At 47.2% G+C, this 21043-nt stretch overlaps 4 protein-coding genes across 4 annotated transcripts; 1 reads left to right on the top strand and 3 right to left on the bottom strand.

The window, feature by feature from the left end:
• Window positions 1-308: 308 nt before the first annotated feature.
• Window positions 309-922, bottom strand: N7458_011102 (uncharacterized protein; the record flags this gene model as incomplete). The annotated part of the gene is made up of 2 exons (XM_056914484.1): window positions 309-563; window positions 842-922. 2 exons carry the CDS (start codon window positions 920-922, stop codon window positions 309-311), a joined length of 336 nt encoding a protein of 111 aa, XP_056763333.1.
• Window positions 923-969: 47 nt separating this feature from the next.
• N7458_011101 (UDP-glucose sterol transferase) lies at window positions 970-1500 on the bottom strand (the record flags this gene model as incomplete). Its single annotated transcript, XM_056914483.1, is given in 3 exon segments — window positions 970-1095; window positions 1168-1344; window positions 1363-1500. The coding sequence occupies 3 exon segments, from the start codon at window positions 1498-1500 to the stop codon at window positions 970-972; spliced, it is 441 nt and encodes a 146-aa protein (XP_056763332.1).
• Window positions 1501-16315: 14815 nt separating this feature from the next.
• Window positions 16316-16513, bottom strand: N7458_011100 (uncharacterized protein; the record flags this gene model as incomplete). The annotated part of the gene is made up of 1 exon (XM_056914482.1): window positions 16316-16513. The coding sequence occupies one exon, from the start codon at window positions 16511-16513 to the stop codon at window positions 16316-16318; it is 198 nt and encodes a 65-aa protein (XP_056763331.1).
• A 344-nt stretch (window positions 16514-16857) lies between these two features.
• Window positions 16858-20748, top strand: N7458_011099 (uncharacterized protein; the record flags this gene model as incomplete). Its single annotated transcript, XM_056914481.1, has 5 exons — window positions 16858-17127; window positions 17698-18140; window positions 18295-18553; window positions 18611-19571; window positions 19646-20748. 5 exons carry the CDS (start codon window positions 16858-16860, stop codon window positions 20746-20748), a joined length of 3036 nt encoding a protein of 1011 aa, XP_056763330.1.
• Window positions 20749-21043: the final 295 nt, after the last annotated feature.

The following is a 21043-nucleotide window of genomic DNA, read 5'->3' as shown; positions in this document are numbered from 1 at the left end:
TCCATCATAGAACCCCTAGGTGAATTCCTTGGAAAAGTTAGTAAATCACAACTTCTAAAGCTATTCTAGACGTATATAAATACAGAGCCGGCTGCGCGAAATCCGCTTCTGATACTTCTCACAGTAGGAATTTCTCGGACTATCGAGTCATGATATAGCTTAGGTGCGTTATAGAATCCCTTGGTTAAGCTGAGCGTGAAATCTGCTAGAAGAACAAGAACAAGGTTAAGCAACTTTATTGCAATCATTCCGGTATAGTGACCTGTCTCGATGAAGACTTTCTTGCTTCGGGCAGGCTTAGCAGCTCCTTATTGCATCAGCGGCCTTTCCTGACTAGAAAGCTGATAGTTGGTTCCTATACCGTGAGGTGAGCCATTTAAGGTTGTATCTGCACTGTTTCCACCCCTAGAATCACGACTCTGATTATTTTGACCTTCCGGTTGCTCTCCAGCCGGCTCGTGAAATTCCAAACTAGCCCCTCTTTCACTCGCTAGGTTCTCTGAAGCTTCTCGATGTTTTCTTTTTTCTTCTTTTAACAAGCTTTCTGCAAAATACGAGACGGCCTATTCGCGTACTTGAGTACGATTATGCCTTTTTATCGGCTGATTTCCGGAAAAAATAGAGATTAATTATCCTGGAATACGCGCTATTCCACTAATAACGTCCGTGACTACGCTATAAAAAACCTCTACAAAGGCTAAAAGCGGCCCCCGGGGATCTCTGTTTGTGTTATATTCTTGCGGCCGGTACCTCAAATAGTGTTATTTCGAGAGCAGGTGACCTTATAAGGAATGCTTATATAACTAGTTAATACAGGTCAATATGCCCGGTCTGTACTAACACTAACGCTACAAACGCACTCAGCTAGATATACGAATATCGTAGCCACTACACAGCCGGTTTGTAGGGACAAATAGAGCATCGGAGCTTTTCAATGTTAAGGTGATGATAGAAACTCATTACCGCATTCTACACGCCCGTTTCTATTCGCATCTTCTTGCCTATATCCTCAGCATAGCGTTTAGTCGAAGCTTTCAGCGCCGTTTTAATAGCAGAAGCTAACTTTGCTGTCGTGAGTTGGTTATATGGCACCGGCTAGGGACCTGCACCTGCTCGTGCGATGATCGATCCCCAAAATAGCTAGTCACCAAAAAAGGGTACAATCACAGTAGGGCAGCCTACGAGCACACCAGCTGCGGTGGTTCCGGCACCTCCATGATGTATCACACAAGATACACGTAGGAAGAGCCAATCGTGGGGACACTTGTCTAAGAGAAATATATTGCTAGGGGTTTCCGCATCACTCACGCTAATATTAGACCAACCCTTAGATATGATCGCGCGCTAGCCCGTCTATTCAACGGCCTCAAAGATGATGGTCGTTAACTTCAAAGGGTCGTTGACGACTATCGACCCAAATCCAATATAAATTGGAAGTTCACCTGCATCGAGAAAGTCTTGCAGCTCTTGAGGTGGCTGATAGTTCGTATCCGGCGTCATAAACTGAAAGCCATAGATGTCGATATTCTCAGACTAATCATCCGGCTTTGGCAGGAGAGCAGGTGACCTGAACAGATCAGAAACCCTATAATAAGCTGAGGCAGCCCTTCGCAACAACATACCAAAGATAGCTATATGGTATCTTTAGCTTATGAATGATAGTGGGTGCCCGGATCGTATCTAATAGATTAAGCCTAAGCTCTTTCTTCCGAAATTTGTTGATCAAATCTCCAAGTCTATCCTATATTATGACTTCAACTAAAGCATACGAAGCAAAATTTGCCACAGATGCCTTTTCTCGCTTCGATCGAACATTAGCCAACGGATAGGGAAAGGAATGTGTGGGCGACTAGGGTATACTACAGTTCTTTAGCACGTACTAGTTATAGAATAAGCATCAGGTGATATTAATCCAAAAACACTCACGTGAACATTATATAAAGAGGGATGCCTAATTTCTTAGCGCAACTGAAATATGCGAAGCCTGGCGGATTTGCAATAATAACGTCGGCTACAAAAGGGCATGCGCAGTCGTCTGTAGCATTGCTCGCTATGCGGTCAGGTATTTGATGTAGACTAGTTCCTTCGCCCGTTTCGAAACAAGAACGCTAATAGCCAGAGAAGATGGCTTTCATTTCCCGGCGACGTTGTTGAATTGCACTACTTGTGATTGTGTTTAGATCCGGTATAAGGCTAGGGTTTTAAACTATAAACGCTATTAACTACTCTAGATCGCCTCTAATATCAAAAAATTCTAGCCCATTTTCTCTGATATCATTTCGGAATTTCAGGTGTGTGGCGAGACGAACTCTGTGGTTTTGTTTTCGAAGTTCCTTTCCTAGGGCAACGAATGGTTGAATGTCACCTCGTGAACCAACTACCTAAATCATAATATTCAACCGGAGTGGAAAAGGGCTTTGTTCGTCCTTTTTGAAAGACAAGGGTTCGAGGTTTCCATGATCGACTTTTAGACTTCGCTCCAGATATTTGATTAGCTTTCTGAAAAAGGGTCGATTCTCGTGGAATTCAATATGTAGTCGCCTATCGTCTGAAAAGTATAAATAAATAACCGTGAATAATAGCCTACGGAAGAAGGGGCTTACCCAGGACGCGAACACTATTGTCAAATACGTCGCCTATCGGAGTAGCTATTCGTGGAGGCATTGAAAGTCATAAGTTGCGTTCAGCTACACCGTTCATATTTATCGTGCGCATTATTTTGAGTGTATATGCTGGTTGAAGACTAGTCCTCTAATATGCTATATTTATTTCCAGATAAGTTTCCGTGAACCGAATCACGGATGTTAGGCCCCAACAAATCACTCTAAAATAATGATTATGCTTCTTCGTGTCAGAAAAGGCGCAATCACCTGTCAATCGAGGCTGTACGATGAAGCTACGACTAGAGCATTCTCGTGACGATGACTCACCACCCTCTGCATGACGTATTTTCGTCCGCGTGATTAAATCTTTTCTTATTACGCCGGCGGTTCCGCACCTTCCGCTAGTAGTTTCTAACATTTGCCCTCCGAAACTTTAATTCAAGAACCGTATACTGTAGTGATCCCGACCGAGATCTTGGACTATTATTATCGCAAGCTCAAAACTACAACCTGACCGATGTCCACGTTTAATATTACCGTAGGTAGGATTCGACTCGGTCTCGACTCCGATCATAGTTACTACTACCTAGGTAGTGTCGCTTCAAAGGAACAAAGTCTCAGTAAAACTACTTTATCAGCGGTCGTTTGAGATCTGACTGTACCTCGTACAGCGTAGCCAGCTTGTTAGGAAACATCGATAATATAAGTTGCGACGAAGCCAGAAGCTCCGGTCACGAGAATGGTGCTCTGATCCTTCGTGATAGATCACACCTCGGCTTTGTAGAGTCTAACGGGTTGTGGTTAAATAAAAGGGATGAGAGAGCTGCCTTATAATTCTTGAATTGGATTGCGGGCCACTGTTTGCCTCGCGGTGTTTCCTAAGTCCTCGTGACCATAACTAATATTGTAGATTCATGACATCGTTATATATACCTAATACAAAATATATATATTATATATATATATACATATATAAGCACGCGAATGAATGACCGACATACTTAAGCTGAATCCCGGAAGATTGTGGCGGGATACGTCGTACGGTGCTTACCAGCTTTGTTAGGCTTTAGATAATATCTACGGTACGCTTAGAAAGCCTAAGTGATCAGACATCCGTCCTGTGAACCATGAAACACGCATTATCATTACGCGATGAGGACGTTCTCGCTAAGCTATCTATATATAGTAAGTAGCCTACAAACAAATACTTTAGCGCTATGATAATGATAGCTGATTTATTCTATGTGGTCGAACACTACATAGTGCGTATACTAGAATGATTGGCTTAGTATGATTATTATTATACTAAAGTATTTCTACTATAGGTAGGTGGCTTAGCCGAGAACTTTCCTTATCGCGTGATGATAATGCGAGCTTCATGATTCATAGGACGGATATCTGATTGCTTAGGCTTTATAAATGATCATATTCGCTAGGGTGAAGATGCAATTCAGTCCTAGTTCCAAGATTATACACAAGTTCCTACGTTATTTTCCTATCCACTCGTTTCCCGGGCTAGCTATTTAGCTCTGACGGCAATATTCTCGCTGTTATGTTCTCGTCTCGTCGCTGTCGTTGGTGCTATAGGCACTTAGGGTGGTTCTGTTGTGAGGGCTCTACTCAAGAACCCGAGTTTTAAAGCCCGGGGAATTACACGCAGTCCCGAAAGTGATCTAGTAAAGGCTCTTAAGGCGCAAGGCGCGGAGATTGTTAAGGCCGACCTTAATGATGAAGCGAGTTTAGTTAAGGCTTTTGAGGGAGTATATGCTATCTTTGCGGTCACCAACTTCTTCGAGCCGGCTGGTACTCTTGGAGTCGAAGAGGCAAGAAAGATTGAGTACTAACAGGCTATTAATATGGTCAAAGCGGCGGAAAAGACCCTACTCTCCAGAATTATCTCTGGAGCACTTTACCTAACAGCAACGCTCTTTTAAATGGTAAATATAATGTCTATTTCTTCGATGTTAAGTCGTCCGTCGATGATTATATACGCCAAGATAAAGAGTTTCTTGCCAAAACTACCTTTATCTACTTAGCTAACTTCGTATCTAATATGTTCTACCCCGTCTTTTTGCTAAACTATATAGTAAGTCTAATAGACTTTTTGTTGTTCATTTTAATCCTTTATATTTTTCATTTAATGAGGTGCGTATTGATCGTTATAACTTATCTAGAAAACGGCGAACAAATATTTGTAGCTGCTTCCCGCGGCTGCAGACACACCGCTTTTATCTATTAGCGACGCTAAATTGAATGCTGGTATCTTCGTCCGTTCTATTTTGCAGAATCCCCTAAATACAGGTGGCACTTATATCCTTTGTGCTGTGGATGAATTTACCCTGCACTTATACCTAGCTAAGTAGGGTGAAACAACTGGCTTAGCTAAGGAACTAGGATCAACCGAAGTTGTCCTAATCTCCTTGGATAACTACCCCTCTCTTTGGCCCGGTTATAGCGATTTGATGGGCGAGATAGTTGCTTTTTGGGGTATGCTTCGCGAAAATAGCTGGGTTTCGCCTCTAGGAACTAAACCGATGAGAGCCTAGGAATTGATGACTAAGGAGGACCTGAATGAACTTCAGTTAACAGCAGACGCCTTTAGTATCGCAGCGGAAAAGTTTCAATCGATGGTCTAATTAGATAAGATGGTATGTCGTTGGGTTTTATCGTATGTCAGTGAACTCGTCCCACAGGGACACCGCTATCTCATCAAGATATAAGTCAGGCGTCTTAAGTAGATGATCGTAACGGGCTTCTAGCATAGCTGGCGTGATACTTTGTGGCTCCCTACCTTTGTTAGGCAGTGCTTTGACGCTATTAAACAGCCGTATATTGGAGGAGATCCTTAGAATGGTACGCTTGTTGCAGCCGGGAACCTCTGCCATCTGTGACGTGGATAATTCGATGATCATGTCATGAATAGGCTCGTGCTTCGAGGCGGCTAGATTGGGCGCCATCTTGGGTTGGCCACTTATTTTGCTTTGTCTATGATCCTCGTATCAAGCGAAGGAACAATGATTTTCAGGAGGGGCATCGAGGTGTCGAGTGTATTAAAGATACAGATAGTATAACACGAGCTGGAATTTTGAATACCACTGTATGATCCAATACAATTGCGACTGACAGGGGCCAAAAAGAAAACCCAAGAAAAGAAAGCGAACAAAGGAATATGAACATGAACTACCATCTTTGGACAGAGATCGGTGAAAACGCCTTAGAAGCGGTAACTATTAAATAGACTGTTAGTACTTAACAATACTTAAAGAAGTTTCTTTCCTTACTCTTCCTTTTTTTTCCCCAGCTATACATAATCACCTAAATACTCTGGAAAACCACATGTAATCTCTTCCTAAACTCAAGTCGTGGTTGGCTTAGGCCACTCTGTTCTCTTCCTCGCCCGAACATAAAAATTAACTGGACGAATGAGCTGATACTGGGGATCGTACTCAATGGCGCTTTCCCCTTCACGGGTAAACTCGTATCTGTAAACCAAGGAGGGGAGAACTACCTTGATCTCCGCAAGAGCGAAGTTGAAGCCAATGCCGGAACGTGGACCAGTCGCAAAAGGCACATAGGAACATTTGGGCTGTTCCTTTAGGTCGAGATGGTCCCATCGGTCTGGGTCAAAGCGCTGGGGATTATCCCATATATCGGGATTGGCGTGTATTGCGTACAATGCAATGATCAGTGCTGACCCTTTTGGAAGTTGGTAGCCACCGGGGACAATGCAATCAACCTTGGTTACCCTTCCAGGCTGAAACGAAGGGTTTTGCAGTCTAAGAGTAGGCATATCAATTTGAGTACTCTATGAAATCCGGACGAGGTAGAGTCTCGCGCCAGTGAGATTGAGGAATTCAGAGAGGCACTCTCCAATTGCCGGGACACCAAAGGTAAATAATGAATCGTCAGTTACGGTACATTTTCATACGGGATTTTCTTTGTGGCTTTCGTTTAACATTCGTGTTTCTTCACAAGTAACACCGGGGACTAAGCTGTCGAATTTGCGCTTGAAAATACACTTGATTCCATTCAGAGCACAACGCTTGCAAGGAATGTGAGAAAGCTCGCACTTCACCCCCGTGCTCTCGGCAGCTGTCACAAGCCGTTATAAATTGTCGCTCTTTTGAAAGCTGAAAGGGCAATTGTTCTGGATTCAATGATCGATAATGGCGGCGCAGAGCATCATTGCGAGTAAAATGATTGACATACCTCCCTTTGGATTCAGATCACCGAAAGGATTCAAAAAAGTCGAGACTTTGCACTCAAGTCGGTCAATGGCAATATCAAATAAATTATGTGATAGGGCCTGTTCGTTCAGCACCGGATGTGCTGAGTTAGTCGACCAAAAGCAATAACAGTGACGCTTGGTGCCAGCAAGTTGCTGAGAAACAACGCCACTCTGGCCTGCCTCCAGGAAGGGGGCCCTGACTTGGTTCCTTTGGGGTATATGCATTGCCTGCCCTCTATCGATGAGCATCTCGACCATGGGACATCATTCCTTGAAACCCAATTTGACCATTCTCCTTCCGACTGGGGCGAATTGATTGGCGAGCTCCCGTACGGATCGGACTCCTCGGAGGTGATTTGTCTTACCCAAACTTTAACGTTAGTCGGGCTCCCCCCAGGGCTCCCTTAAATGGACACGTACGTGGTAACACATTAGCGCAATCACGTGCGTTTCTTGATATCTAAGTATCCCCACGAACACAGCTATGATCTATTTCAACTAGGCTCCAGGAGTTCTCTAGAGCAGGAAGGAACGCTAAACCCAGGAAGGGTCAAAGGAGCAGGAAACAGCCTCCGATTTACCGTCAGAAAGAGTGCTCAATCTGTAGCTACTTTACAGAGGGTGTCTCCTGAATGATGATCAACCGGATTCTTTCACCTCAGTATTCAGTTTATAGCCTTTGAATCGTGACAAAATCCTCCATTTGTTGAATGGCAGGTAGGTAATGGCAGCCTTTTGTTCTTTACATCACGTTTGCACCACTCCTTACTGTTCGCCGCACAGCTACATTGTAGGTAGTAAGCTAGCTCAGTCCACACACCGATTGCACCTTAACCGATTCCACCTTAATTTACTATCGTTCATGTCATACCGTATACGGGATGGTCCGAAATCTGTTGAAAAGACATTCGATCTGTGACAAACGCTACTCGATTTTATTTTTGGATTTGATTTTATTTTTTTTCTTTCTGCCATTTAAATCCTCAAATTGGCACGCAGAAGGTCAAACATTACACAGTAATCATGAGAAAAGACTTGCGGGACACGAACTTTTAGGTGTTCCTGCCCTCTTCACCATTACCAACCTCGCTACCTCGACCGTTTGAAACTTTTTCTGACGAAGTTGCTTTCCGAGTAGGATGATATATGTGAAATGGAGAGCCTTCGAGGAGCAACAGAAATAAAGTGAAAAAGAAGGCAACGAAGATCAACGCCTCGTTTGCCTTCTTTGTGCTGCATGAGACTCCTGCTGGAAAGCTGCCTGAGCAGTTGTGCCAGTTATAGTCTTGAGCAGCAAATATGAATGCAGTAAGCCACCTATTCGAATTTAGTAAAAAAATCAATGGGTATAGGCAAGGTTGCCATACAGATAGGAAAAAGCTATATCCACAGTGGCGGCATATCTTTTTATTGCTCGTGAGAAAGGCGAGATGAAACCAGGTAAGAACACCAGGACGGAGATGGCTGACTAATAAAGCAGTGAATAGTTAAGCATTGTTAGTTGATGTGTTCCTCATAAGTTGTTCTTGGTAGTCCCAAAACACACCATGATCACCCAATAGATAATATGCTGATGGTGACTTTTGCTGATGAAGTAGGAAGAAATCCCGAGAACCGTGCCCGCGCTCGTCCACTGTATAACTCGTGCTAGCAATTGCACTGTTTTATATGTAGCACTTGGTAATTTGTCCATGACTCCTGGGACTAGTTCTGGTTTTTTTGGCCAAGTGCTTTTCGTCAGGTTCGTTAGGTTCGTCAGATTGACTGGCGAGGCATCCGACGATTTGAAGTAAAATTGAACTTTATCCACAATGGCCGAAGAGTCGATAGTGCTTCCAATCTTTATAGAAGAGTATGTACCGTGCTTCTTTGATGTCACTATTATGTCAATCATCCGACCGCTACGGTCTAGCCCCATATGGTCCAATAAACCGACCTAAGCGGTTTCGGAATCCGCTCCTACTAGACCAGGGTAGACCTCGCTTTTACGAACCCTGCAGCCAACCAACTCCCAGGAGCTCGGCGTTAGCACCAAGTCACGTGGAAACAGGTATACATCGCGACCCTGGGTAACCATTCCACCTTGCACAGTAACCAACACCGTGAGTGGACCCACAGACAGAACTTATCCTGTGTCATGCGCCTATACACCTTATACACACAGGATAATGTCTGACGCCATTTCCGGATACCTCTTTCGCGGCACCGACATTACGCTTGTAAAAGTTAGACCACTACAATGGCTAGCCGTTCATTAGGATTTGGATCACAGTACTTCCGCCCACTGGCAGGAAGATAAGTGGGGCATGTAGCATGAACGCTGGACTCTAGGCCTCTCTAAAACCTGCCCACGTAACCCCATCCTATGGGTTGGATTGGGCCTTAGTCAGCAGGCCCACGGGTAACTAACGTAATCGGTAAGCGAGTTACGCATGTAAACGAGTGACATGGAAGCACTAGTTATCGACTCTTCGGCCATTGTGGTTAAAGTTCAATTTTACTTCAAATCGTCGATTGATGCCTCGCCAGTCAATCTGACGAACCTGACGAGCCTGACGAACCTGCGGCTGCTGCGGTTCACTCGTTTCTGTGGAGAGCACCTAATATTGCTATAAATCCTCACGTAGCGCTTGACATAGTGGCTACTACACCTAAATTCACCTTGAATGTGAGCAAAATTATTCTACGCCTCTGCCACTAATGTGATACGAATTCAAAAGCAAAAAATATACTGCGCTTCGGTGTGGCCTGCGCAATAGCTTTTGGAGTTCTAGTTTTGCCGGAAGATCATTTTCCTTGCATAGCGGGCACCTCTCAGAGAAACATCCTATGCAGGGTCCTATCATCTGGTAACCGAAAAGGTGATTGATGGTGTGTTTTGTGAGCTCAGAACCAACAGCGGCAACCTAGGATCGGGGGTGATTGGCTCAGCTAGGGGACGTCGTAGAAGGGGTTCTCATCTGGTACGTACGACGGTAGATCGGTGGCAGGGATTGATGTTTATCGAAGGAACCGAAAAGGTGCGTAGGATGTCATCCAGGCCCCATATTGTAATCTCAGTTCTGTTGGTATCCAACTTAGTCCCATTGGCTGCGGAGTAATAAGCAGCAGGTAATACTCCGTACAGACCAGCATAAATGCCTAGCTCGGGCGTGTGCAGGCGCCACTCCGAGCTAAACTGGCATGGATGGTTCTTTACTCCGCGGCGATCTTCCTGGCAGGGTTTCTCTTCCCGGCCTTCCAGTTCTAGCGTTGGAAATTTATCTCCAATCCGGATCATGACAGTGAACACTGTCGATTAGGTGACCACTTAAAGGTGGATATCTGAGAAATACGGCTGTCTTCGTTCTGTCAGCGTCTTACACGCTGAGGGAGCCTGGACTTAGTAGACTCTACCGGGCGCGGTCGTACCCCTAGAAAATAACCAGCCAATAACATTGTGACCACCGGCCTCGATTGAGGCGTCGGACGGTATGAAAATACACAATTACTCGGAAGAAAGTGACAAATGATAAGAAGCAGGGGTTACTAGCTAACGAATATAGGTGTCTCTATCCATACCCCTAAATTGACGTATAGAGAAAAACTATGATATCGTTCACCACTTCCCAAGGACCTGGTCAAATATCTTCCACAGTTTCTCTGGCACTGGATGTTGTCCCCGTTGGAGGGAAAACATCGCCAATAGAGCGTTATCTGGCCCAAAATCAGTTCAGATCCAGGTTATCTTGCTTGCCTATGCTTGTACTCACATGATCGCCGTTGGCCTCTGGTTAGGGATTCTTCAGGATGGAACTGCTGGAGCAGTTGGCGAGCCTAAGGATCTGGAGCTCTCAGATTAAGGGCGGGTGGCGAGTTAGGAATGCTAGGCATAAGTGTCAGCCGTTGACGTCCTACAGCCTGAGCGTTCCTGCGGCGAAGTCTAGACATTCTTGCAGATATCGACGCCGCCGGTAGATACCTTTTAAGAGCTGATTGTATTTTCCACGTAGCGACTCGGGTCCGCGTGCAATACCAGTATCACGATGATAATCTTTCGATTTCTTCTTCCACGATAGATAGTCAAGACATTCAACAACTACTCTCATTTTAACTTGTTTAATTCAACCCTGTTTAATTCAACCCTGTTTAATTCAACCCTGTTCAATTCAACCCTGTTCTAGCCTGTGTCCATTTTACACTATTCAACCTTGGGTCTTCTGTTTAACATTGTCATTTACGCCTAAACTATTGATCAAATTAAACTGTTCATTAGTAGGTATACCTGTTTTCCCGCTTCCCTAGACAGAGATAGAGCAGATGGCCTATCGATATTATACCATATCCGCTGCAGAATCCTTTTGACTAATTAAACGCTTCAGTAGCTTGTAATAGCAAATTATGCTACATTACTCATTCGGTAGTGAGCGTACTTTCAAAATGTGGAATGTGTTCGCATAGGGTAATATTTTCTTAGGTAGTTCTTGTCCAAGACAACCATCGTGCAAGACAACCTTCGTGCAAAGACAGCCTTCGTGCAAGACACATTCTTTCAGAGTACTCTTCATTTAGAATACTGTTTGTGTAACACAATTTGTTCAGTTAGTTTAGGATAGTTTTTTTTGAGCAGGTCGATTTTTGCTCGAAATTTCTCAGATTGCAAGATTCATCTGGCATTCCTAATATTCAGCTTCTTTATGCCAAGCCCTCAGCCAACATGAGCGAGTAAACCAACTCCACTTTTCCAGCTGTGCCAATAGCTAGAAGAATATAACCAGCTACGAATTGTGGCCTCTTAGTGTCACGTATACCGATTCCGAACCTGATAATTCCTAGTAAGTGAGATCTCGATCTAGGGACACTATCCAGAGCAAGTTTGTTAAGTGACTTACACTGTGTAGTCTAGGTTCCGATTGCCTTTAAGCCATACTTAGTCGACTTTCTATTCTAGCTTCTAAGGTATCGTTACGGAAGGAAATAATACGAGAGTGATGTGCTTGAATATAAGTTAGCGATAAAAAATCCTACGATCTAGTAAACTTTACCTTGTATCTAAGGCCCCTTTCGAGCCTGTCCTCGTGTTCCGGTATAAAAGCTCCGATTCTTGTGCTAGTAAAAAGATATAGTTAAAGAGCCAGCATTATAATAGCCTTAAGCAATCCGGGCATAAACCGACGATGATCTGCTTGCTATATCGAGGTTACTACCCGGAAAAAATCTTTCTTGGTAAAGCTGTGATTTGGATCCTCGACATTTTCAATCGTTTGTTCATCTTCCGTCAATATTCTCTTGATCTACTGTTTTGCGATTAGATCGATTTATATCCGAAAATAGAAAATAAACTTAGCCCGACTTATGTTGAATACTTCCTTCCGGTCTTCTATCACAATGCTTATTTATATACTCTCTTTAAAACCACTAAATAGTCTTTCTATACAACTAAGGACCGATTTCATGACTGGTCGTCCGTTTTTTGCTTTCTGCCCTTACGCCGAATAAGAGTACTAGTGGAGGAATTCTTTGATTAGTGTATAATCTAGAGCTACATAGGAGCTGCCTAGTTTGTAGCCCTTTATCCTATTCTCTTCTATAAAGCTTGAATAAAGTCAGTAAACCCTTTCTTGTCTGCTATTATAAGGATATAAGGTAATATACTCTACTTAATCTATAATAGCCTTGTTATATCTTCTCTTAGTCTTCGGTATTCTTTTGTTTTTGTTGCGGACTAAATCTGCTTACGTATAAGCACCGAAAATATAGCTATTCCTTTCTAATCGCTTTCGGCGGTTCTCTTTAGCGACCTTATCTTTCGTAGCAAAAAAGAGATCTCTCTCTATACCTTAGGAAAGCTACGTCAAATTCCGAGACTAGTTTAGAGAAAAGGATAGGTATTAAAGTAAAGAGCGAAGGATAACTATATAAAAGGTCTTAAGTAAAGGGGTAGAACCTCCATTTTGTACTTCAATATTTAGGCACAGATCACCGGTATTCTTTAACACCAGAGACTAAAAAACGGCTTTTCTCCGGTACCTTCCTTTTTTACGGTATAATTTATCCGAGCTTTTTTTCCCTTGAAAGGATACAATAACTCAAGAAATTACTTCATAACAGAAAAAGAGGGCTATACAAAAGTGATTACGAAATAAACAATATTATAGGGCGCTGTGCTTTGGAGTTAGCCTAGGCGCGGCGGACTAGGTGCTCAATAGATGCCTCTGATCAGTATCTAAGTAATCAGTGAGCTGACTGGTCACACTCACTAAGCGCTCTCTGAGCAGTCACGTGAATACTCTGATCAGCTCTCTAAGTCTGAGTCTGAGTCTGGGTCCGGTCTGAGATCTACTCAGTGAGTCTGACTCCCTGAGCACCCTTATAAAAGCGGCGGCATCTCAGAAAGGAAAGCCCCACCTGGCAGAGGAAAAATACTAGGTAGAGTGACCTATCTAAGTACCTACTGGGTTGGCACTAGTGATAAGTTAGTAAATTAAGGACGTCCGCAATAGTACTTGTAGAGAAAGAACCCGGTACACGTGGCTCAGGATGGAACGGGCTTGGGCTGGAGTGGGCTCTGCCATTTGACCCGGATGACAAGTACTGTACAGCGCCAGCACCTCCATCTATACTCGAGTATAGTAATGAAGTAGTCAGGGTCAGGCCTTGCAGTGAAGGGACTAACTAACTAGTTAAGTTAACTGGTTAACTTACTGTACGATGAAGATTATTAAGCACTGAACAGAGAATGATCATACTCCATAGCCGCCGATGAGTGGAGCTCGTCTTTCCATACTTTAGTGGCTCCCATTTTAGGGTTGACAACGGAGGGACGATGGGACGTTCCGAGAGTCTGTACAGAGAGGTCGTCTATAATATGGTCAATGGTTTTGGAAGGGGAGTGAGAGTTGACACTTGTCTTGGACTAGTTACTCTATACCACGTAGCCTTCCTAGCCTTAGAGATATGGCAGGGCTATGATTAGTCTCTTTCAGGTAAGGCAGTCTCGCGGCTGGTGGACAGTATCCCGACTCCTGAGCAGTAGGTAGGAAATGCAGCGAGTCACGACAGCTAGCGACAGGCGAGACTATTATTGCAAAAGGGCCGAGGGGCAGTTTTGGCGCGTTGGGCACGAAAGGCGCAACCCCCCTCTCGCCTTGCCCCTTCCAAGATCACCAATGGCCTCTCTTTGGGCGTCCAAAGCAGAGAATGGCGCCAGGCTTGATTGTATCCACCTGGAATTCTTTAACATAGCAAACTACTGTCGCCCAGGCTTGGACTTGTTTTGGATTTGTCATCTTGCCGTGGGTTGAGATCATCGCACATACTGTACATTTGGACTGCAGCACGGAGACTTCTTATTATCTACTGTACTGTACATCGTAGGTTCTCAGGATCAGAAGAGAGGGGCAGATCGCCGACCGGGGCCGGACCATATGTGTAGCCTATAAACGGACCCGATCTAGATTCCGGAATAGATAGCAGAGCCCAAATGTATCTACGACCAGAGACCCATCCGACGACGAGAAATGGAGGAGGGGGAAAAGGGCGAAGTGGATAGCAACGACTGGCTGGCTGTCCCTTGTCCGAATTCCCAAAAAGCAAAAAGATGACTGGGGTTCGTGATGCAGGATCTCCACAGCAGGATATGCTCGTCATTCGGTGGATCAGGGGCTCCAAGCGACACGACTAGCACGGATGGCTGGGTATCATCTTCACCGCTTGTCTGGCCAGTCGCCAGTCGTCAGCAGGAGGGAGGAGGGGAGAGAGAGAGAGAGAGAGAGAGAGAAATACTCCGTACAGGACTGTAGATTTTATTTATCAGGAGGGCTGGAGAGTTCTAGAATCATGATGGATGGGGATACCAGCCATTTCATCATCAGCATGAACTTCCATTTCGTTCGGATTCAATAATTCATTCAGGGTATATCAATAGTCCATTGACACCATCGAATCGGGGAAGAAGCAAAACATCCTTCGGGGTTCTTTGAGTTCCGGCAGACCCATGGGATGGGCCATGGATAACGTTGGTGACCAAGCGAACCGCGGAACCAAACCCCCGCGGGCGCGAACCATAAAGTTATCCAGTGAAGCACCCAAATGGCGTAAGCGCCAGACATTTGAATTGATGAGACAGGTTATTCATCGCAACTACTGAAGAAGATGATGATGACGATGGTGTTCTACACCAATTGTCATTCGCCGCCTCCTCCCTTAAGTCCTCATCATCCTACCTATCATCAAACGCTAGATCGATCCAGGTACCCCCATCTGCCCCGTGCGGTGGCTAGCCACCGAGAGAGTTAGAGGGCGATCCGCTGTCACATCCTCCCATCCCTTCAGCATCACACACCACTCGGTGGGGTCTCCACTTGGCGGAAATGATACAGTGGCTGTTCCATTTACTCCATTTAGGCGTGGGCGACCTGCAGCTGCAGCTGCCACGCTTTTCGCGAACAGCGCATCCCGATGATGGCAGGGTTCCCTTTCTTCTCTGGCCTCTGGGGGTTGGGAGGGTTGATCTTAACTGTCTGGGCACTGCGAAATTTGTTCTAGATAGGGCAGGAGACGAAATAGTCGTGGGATGCATCTGTACTCCTGCAGAGTATATCCAGATATAGCTTGGAGTCTTTCGTCGAGTTCATGGGCCCTCAATTTGTGTTACAAGGCAGGGTTGTCAATTTATCGCAGAAAAGCAGTGTCCTCCGCATGCGCTGTCTCTCTCTCCGTGCGCCTTTCCCTCAGGGAGGTCCCAGTCCGATGTGGAATTGACCATTCGGCATTCTCACGGCTAATGGGATCGAGCCTCGCGTGCTCGCTGTCGGGCCATGGAGCACCCCAGCCAGTGCTGCTCGGAGCGATTACTGCATCCTCGTCGTACAGCGCGTTCAGGCGGAGCCTCCCCAATCATACGTAAGGCCCTGACCGATTCCCGGGTCGGGCGATCATCAGTCATCTGCTGTGACCGTCGAAGTGGTCCATAGAAAGGAAGGGGATTATGGGCTTCCAGGACAAAGATGGAGATAGACTCCGTACCTTGTAATCTGTCGTTGCGTCTCTGGGGGTCGTCGTGGCGGTTCGGGAGGCTGACTGGACATGGATGATTGGGAACAACCTGCTGGTTCCTTGGTTGATGGGACATTCCAAACAATATCCAAGTCAATGCCAGTCATGATCAGAGCTCTCTGCTTGCTGCCATTTCGAACGAACAGATATTGTAAAACCAACGTGACCCCGGGGGGAGTCATCAGCAGTCGAAAGTGGTCGAAAAAAAAAAGAGACCAGCCCTTCGTACGGAGATTACCGAATCGGGTTTGAGTCTCCCCGCTCCCCTCGCCCAGCCATTCTTCCATCTTCCAATCTCGCTCCTCTTCCCCTTTCCTCCCTCCCCTCTCCCCTTTCACACCTTTTCTTTGATCCGATTCTCTGTACAACAGCTTGTTCTCGGTCGTTTCTGCTTGCGCAGTGCTCTCTGGACACTCTCGTTTGGTTATTGTGTTTGGGGTTCTTTTCGCTAAGTAGGGGAGAGAGCGGTAGGTCGTGCTCCATCCCACGCAGGACTCTCCCTGCGGCTGATCTCCGCACTCTCGTCAGGAACCACACCACGGCCGATTTTGCAGCCCAAACGGTTCCCCTTCGATGAATTCCTCGACTGTCGCATTGTGTGGATCTTGATCAAACGTGCGTCGCTTCTGCCCTTCGAGGCGTTCATTGTGTGAGCCATACCCTGCCTTCGGGTTTTTTTCCCACTCGCGCCGATCATCGAACCCCTCAGCCCCTCTTGAGTCCCCTTACTTAGGGGGCCTTCTGTCCAAAAACCACACCGCCAGCCCGCCACCACACGCCGCACAGTGCCCTAGCCCTTACCCTGCCACCACTGCCGCTTGCGGGGTACCTCGTTGGGTGGCTAGTTTGAGAGTGCTTTGCAGTTGGTTTTGGTCGGGTTTGCGTGGCCTTAAAGAGCTCTGGGCGGAAACCCTGGTCAACAAATCGATATCTGTGCTGACCGATGCTGCTTTTTCACCATAGTTGGACTTATAGGCTGCTTTGCCCACCATGGCCTTCAAGAATGGGCTGAGTGAACGCCTCGACGAGCTCCGTTTCCCTTCTCCTCGCTCCCCTCCCTCCGAGTCGGTCTTTCCTGGATATACATCACTATCGCCCGGCCACTCCAACTTTGGATCGGGCTTCTCACGGCCCTCAGGGGATGTCCGGGCCAATCTGCAACGCCGTTTCACCACAGACTCGAGCAAGTTGACCTCGTCATGGAATTATCTCAATTCGGGCCCCACGCAACTGCCAGACCCTCTTGATCTGCTGTCTTCGGTGAGTATAATGTTCCGTTGTAATCTTTGCATATTGTGTTCTTGCACCCCTGCGCCGGTGCGGTGCCTAGGATAAAGGGTATAAGGTAGCTGGTCATCCTGGAACCAGACGGAACGTTGCGGTCCTCGCGCAATTTTTCACAGTCGCGTGATTGGGCGGCTCGAGAAACGATTTTTCGTGCTATTCCCGTTGCCTCCTGGACCCGCAAGCGTATTCGTTATAAACCCTTCCCCTTGAGCTCTTCCAAACGTCCTTTCATCCTTTCTACCCACCGCATTTCCCCCATCCTTCTTCCCTTTCCTTGAAATTCCCTTTCCTTCTGCTTAGACAGTGGCTCAGCCGCGTCGAAGGCATTTCCCGCACTGTCAGCGTATCCATTTGATCGTACTTTTGGTCAATCGCATCTTTGGAGGTGCTGACAGCGACTTGGAATCCTTGACTTGAGCTTTAGGCCTTGCCAGAAGCACCCTGGGTTGTGTTATTGGCGCCCATATTCGTCCCATGCCGTTTTGCGTTTTTTCCTTCAGTTGATTATCTCTCTGCAAAGAACGCCAGTCTGACTCTTACCAGTTTGAGAAGAAACGCCAGCATATCGAATATATGAGAGAGCAGAAACGGCGCTTCGAAGAGGACATGAAGCTGCTGGACATGCAACACGAGAAGGAGAAGATCGAAATGGATCAGCTCGCTCGCGATTTGGCCAAGGCTGGCCTCTCGGGGCCAGTGAGCGAGCCGACGACCCCTCCTGAGCATGTCGTCGAGCCTATAGTCTCTTCAGTCTCTCGCCCCGGCATATTCTCAACTTCCAGTGTCACTTCGTCTCCGGGATTCTTCTCGGCCTTTGCACCTTCCTCGCAGTTGACTTCGCCTCAAGGCCCCTCCCACTCGCATTCGTCTCAATCCAACCATCAGGCAGTCGATCGATTTGCTGGCCACTCGATGCCTACGTCTCGTCGCAACTCAGAGAAAGAAGAATTCATCATGGACAATGCCCCTTTCCGTCCCGGACCTTCGTGAGTCAACGCCCATGACCTTGATTGCTCTTGCCTTGGGATCCCAACTCCTGGTCAATAAGAAGTTTGCTCTCGAGTGACCGCCTGGTGACTCCCAAGGCAACGATCCATCTTGTCCCTCACTTCATTCTAACCTTCCAACTTCCCATCCCAGGCAACATCGGTATTCCCTGCCTAGCAATAATTTCAGCAGCCCTCCCTATCGATCCAACGTCTCCACATCTGGCTATAAATCTCCCTCTGGTATCGATTCCTTCGCTGCTACCAAGCACCTCTTCCACATCGACGACCTCAGCATGAATCCTCTCAAGGACGAGGATCGACTCTCTACCCCGGACATCAAGGGGTACATTAAGATGACAGAGCCTGACGATAAGTTCCCCACTCTGTCTCGCCGAGGCGGCTCCAACATCGTGAGTTCATCGCCCTTTCGACTCATCTCAAATTCGAGACTAACCAGATCCTTTCAGCTCTCTGCGAACCCCGATGCGCATGATCTCGCCAACGCTCGCACCCCGGGCCCGGAGTCATATGCGTTCCACAGCCGCTATCGCAACAGCCACCAGAGCATGCCGCAGAACCTGACCGGTGCCAAGCGCTTCGAGCAGTTGACCAGCCCGGCCAAGGAAGATCGTAGCACTGCAGCCCACCCCCGCCACTTTTCTCGTCACTCGCTCGAGGGTGGATTGATCTTCTCAAATGAGCGCAGTGCCGATGCTCGGGCTTCGGTGTCTTCTACCCGCCCAGCTGGACTGCAGTCTTCCTATTCGACCAATGATTTGCCAACTGTTAAGGGCAGTGGCTTTGATGCGGCGATCACTCCTCCTAAGACTAATGCTGAGCACCTTCACCAGCACAATGCCAGCATGGGCCGCATCCCCACTGGAGCAATCAACGCCCGGTCTGCCAAGGAGTCTCCTGAGACTGAGATCATCAAGGGTAGCTTGCCCGTGCAGACAATGCTTCAGGCTAATGCCGCGCCTTTTGGTCCTCAGTTGACTTCTGCCACATCTAACAACGGCATTGCAAGCTCTGCTGCCCCGGTTGGTGTGCCATTCCCGCCTCTGTATGGTTATGCAATCCAGCCGTACGTCGCACAGCCGGCCCAGACCACCAACCAGATTGCCAATTTCGGACAGGCCAATGGTTACGCTGCTTATCCTGCTCCTGCATTTGCGGCTAACAACTACCGCTTCAACGATGCTGCTGCTCGCGGTGCTGTCACTCAACGCCGGCAAACCGAGAGTGATGCTGGACAGGCCACTCGCTACGCGAACTTCCCTATCGAGCACTACAAGGGCGATCTGTACAGCCTTTGCAAGGACCAGCATGGATGCCGATACCTGCAGCGAAAGCTGGAGGAGCGTAACCCAGAGCACGTGCAGCTCATCTTCGCCGAGACCTACATGCACGTGATTGAACTGATGACCGGTATGTTGCCTCTTCGCTCTTTTCATCACGACTTTGGAGTCGCAAGCTAACCTGTTCTCTTTTCATTTATATAGATCCCTTTGGTAACTATCTGTGCCAAAAGCTCCTGGAGTACTCAAACGACGAGCAGCGCACCGCCCTCATTGATAACGCTGCTCCCCAGCTCGTCAAGATCGCGCTGAACCAGCATGGTACCCGAGCTCTTCAGAAGATGATCGAGTTCATCTCTACCGCTCAGCAAACTCAGACTGTCATCGATGCTCTGAAGAACCACGTTGTTGAGTTGGTCCAGGACTTGAATGGAAATCACGTCATCCAGAAGTGCTTGAACCGTCTGAACGCAGAGGAGGCTGAGTTCATCTACGAGGCTGTGGGTACTCACTGTGTCATCGTCGGAACTCACCGTCATGGATGCTGTGTTCTGCAGCGCTGCATTGACCATGCCTCTGGTCCTCAAAAGGCCCGGTTGATTGCTCAGATCACCTCGAACTCGTTTGCTCTTGTCCAGGACCCCTTCGGGAACTATGTGGTTCAGTACATCCTGGATCTTGCGGAGACCCGCTTCATCAATCCTCTGTGCCGGACGTTCTCTGGAAACATCCCTTCTCTGTCCAAGCAGAAGTTCAGCTCCAATGTGATTGAGAAGTGCCTGCGCACTGCGGATAACTCCGTTCGCCGTGAAATGATTGATGAGGTCCTGAATGGCAACGAGCTGGAGAAAATGCTGCGTGATTCCTTTGCCAACTACGTTGTTCAGACTGCTATGGACTTTGCCGATGCGGACACCCGCCAGCGCATTGTTGATGCCATTCGCCCCATCCTGCCGTCCATCCGCCAGACTCCCCACGGCCGCCGCATTGCGGGCAAGATGATGGCTGCGGATGGCTCTGGCCGCTCTAGTGCCCAGAGCAGCGGACAGGTGACCCCCAACGAGGCCACCACTAGTACCCAAATCCCGAAGCACATCCTTGCGAAGCCTTACTCTTTCCATTCGGCTTCTAGCTCTTTGCAAACTACCAATGGTTCCAGCGGTTTCAATGGACATCCATTTTCGTCTGGCGCCACTTCTCCTCCCAACGCCGAACCTAGCGAGGGTACCGCGATCTACAGCTCGCCCCCACCTCCTGTCAATGGTCACATTGGCGCTCAGGGACAGGTTTATGCTGGTTACTACTAGCGTGGGCCCACTTTCTTCTCCTCAACCCATGTGCATACCCCCCCCCCCCCCCCCCCCTCTTCAATCTGTACCCATATCGACTCACATGATGCCATGAATTTCTGATGATTTAACGGATTTACATTCAAGACTGTCATCATACTGGGGCCTCGTTGCATATGCTATGATCTCTTCATCATCAGCATCTCATCCTACCCCATTTCCACTTGTTTCGCCTGCATTTGACTTTCTCTTCCCATGCATGAAGGAATGCGTCACGACTCTTTCATCATCTGGCAAATATTCACGTGTTGCA

This window comes from Penicillium daleae (genome assembly GCF_028827525.1).
Source record: "Penicillium daleae strain IBT 16125 chromosome Unknown utg000008l_segment0_segment0, whole genome shotgun sequence".
Taxonomy (NCBI): Eukaryota; Fungi; Ascomycota; class Eurotiomycetes; order Eurotiales; family Aspergillaceae; genus Penicillium; species Penicillium daleae.
This window is presented reverse-complemented; position numbering and strand designations above follow the sequence as displayed.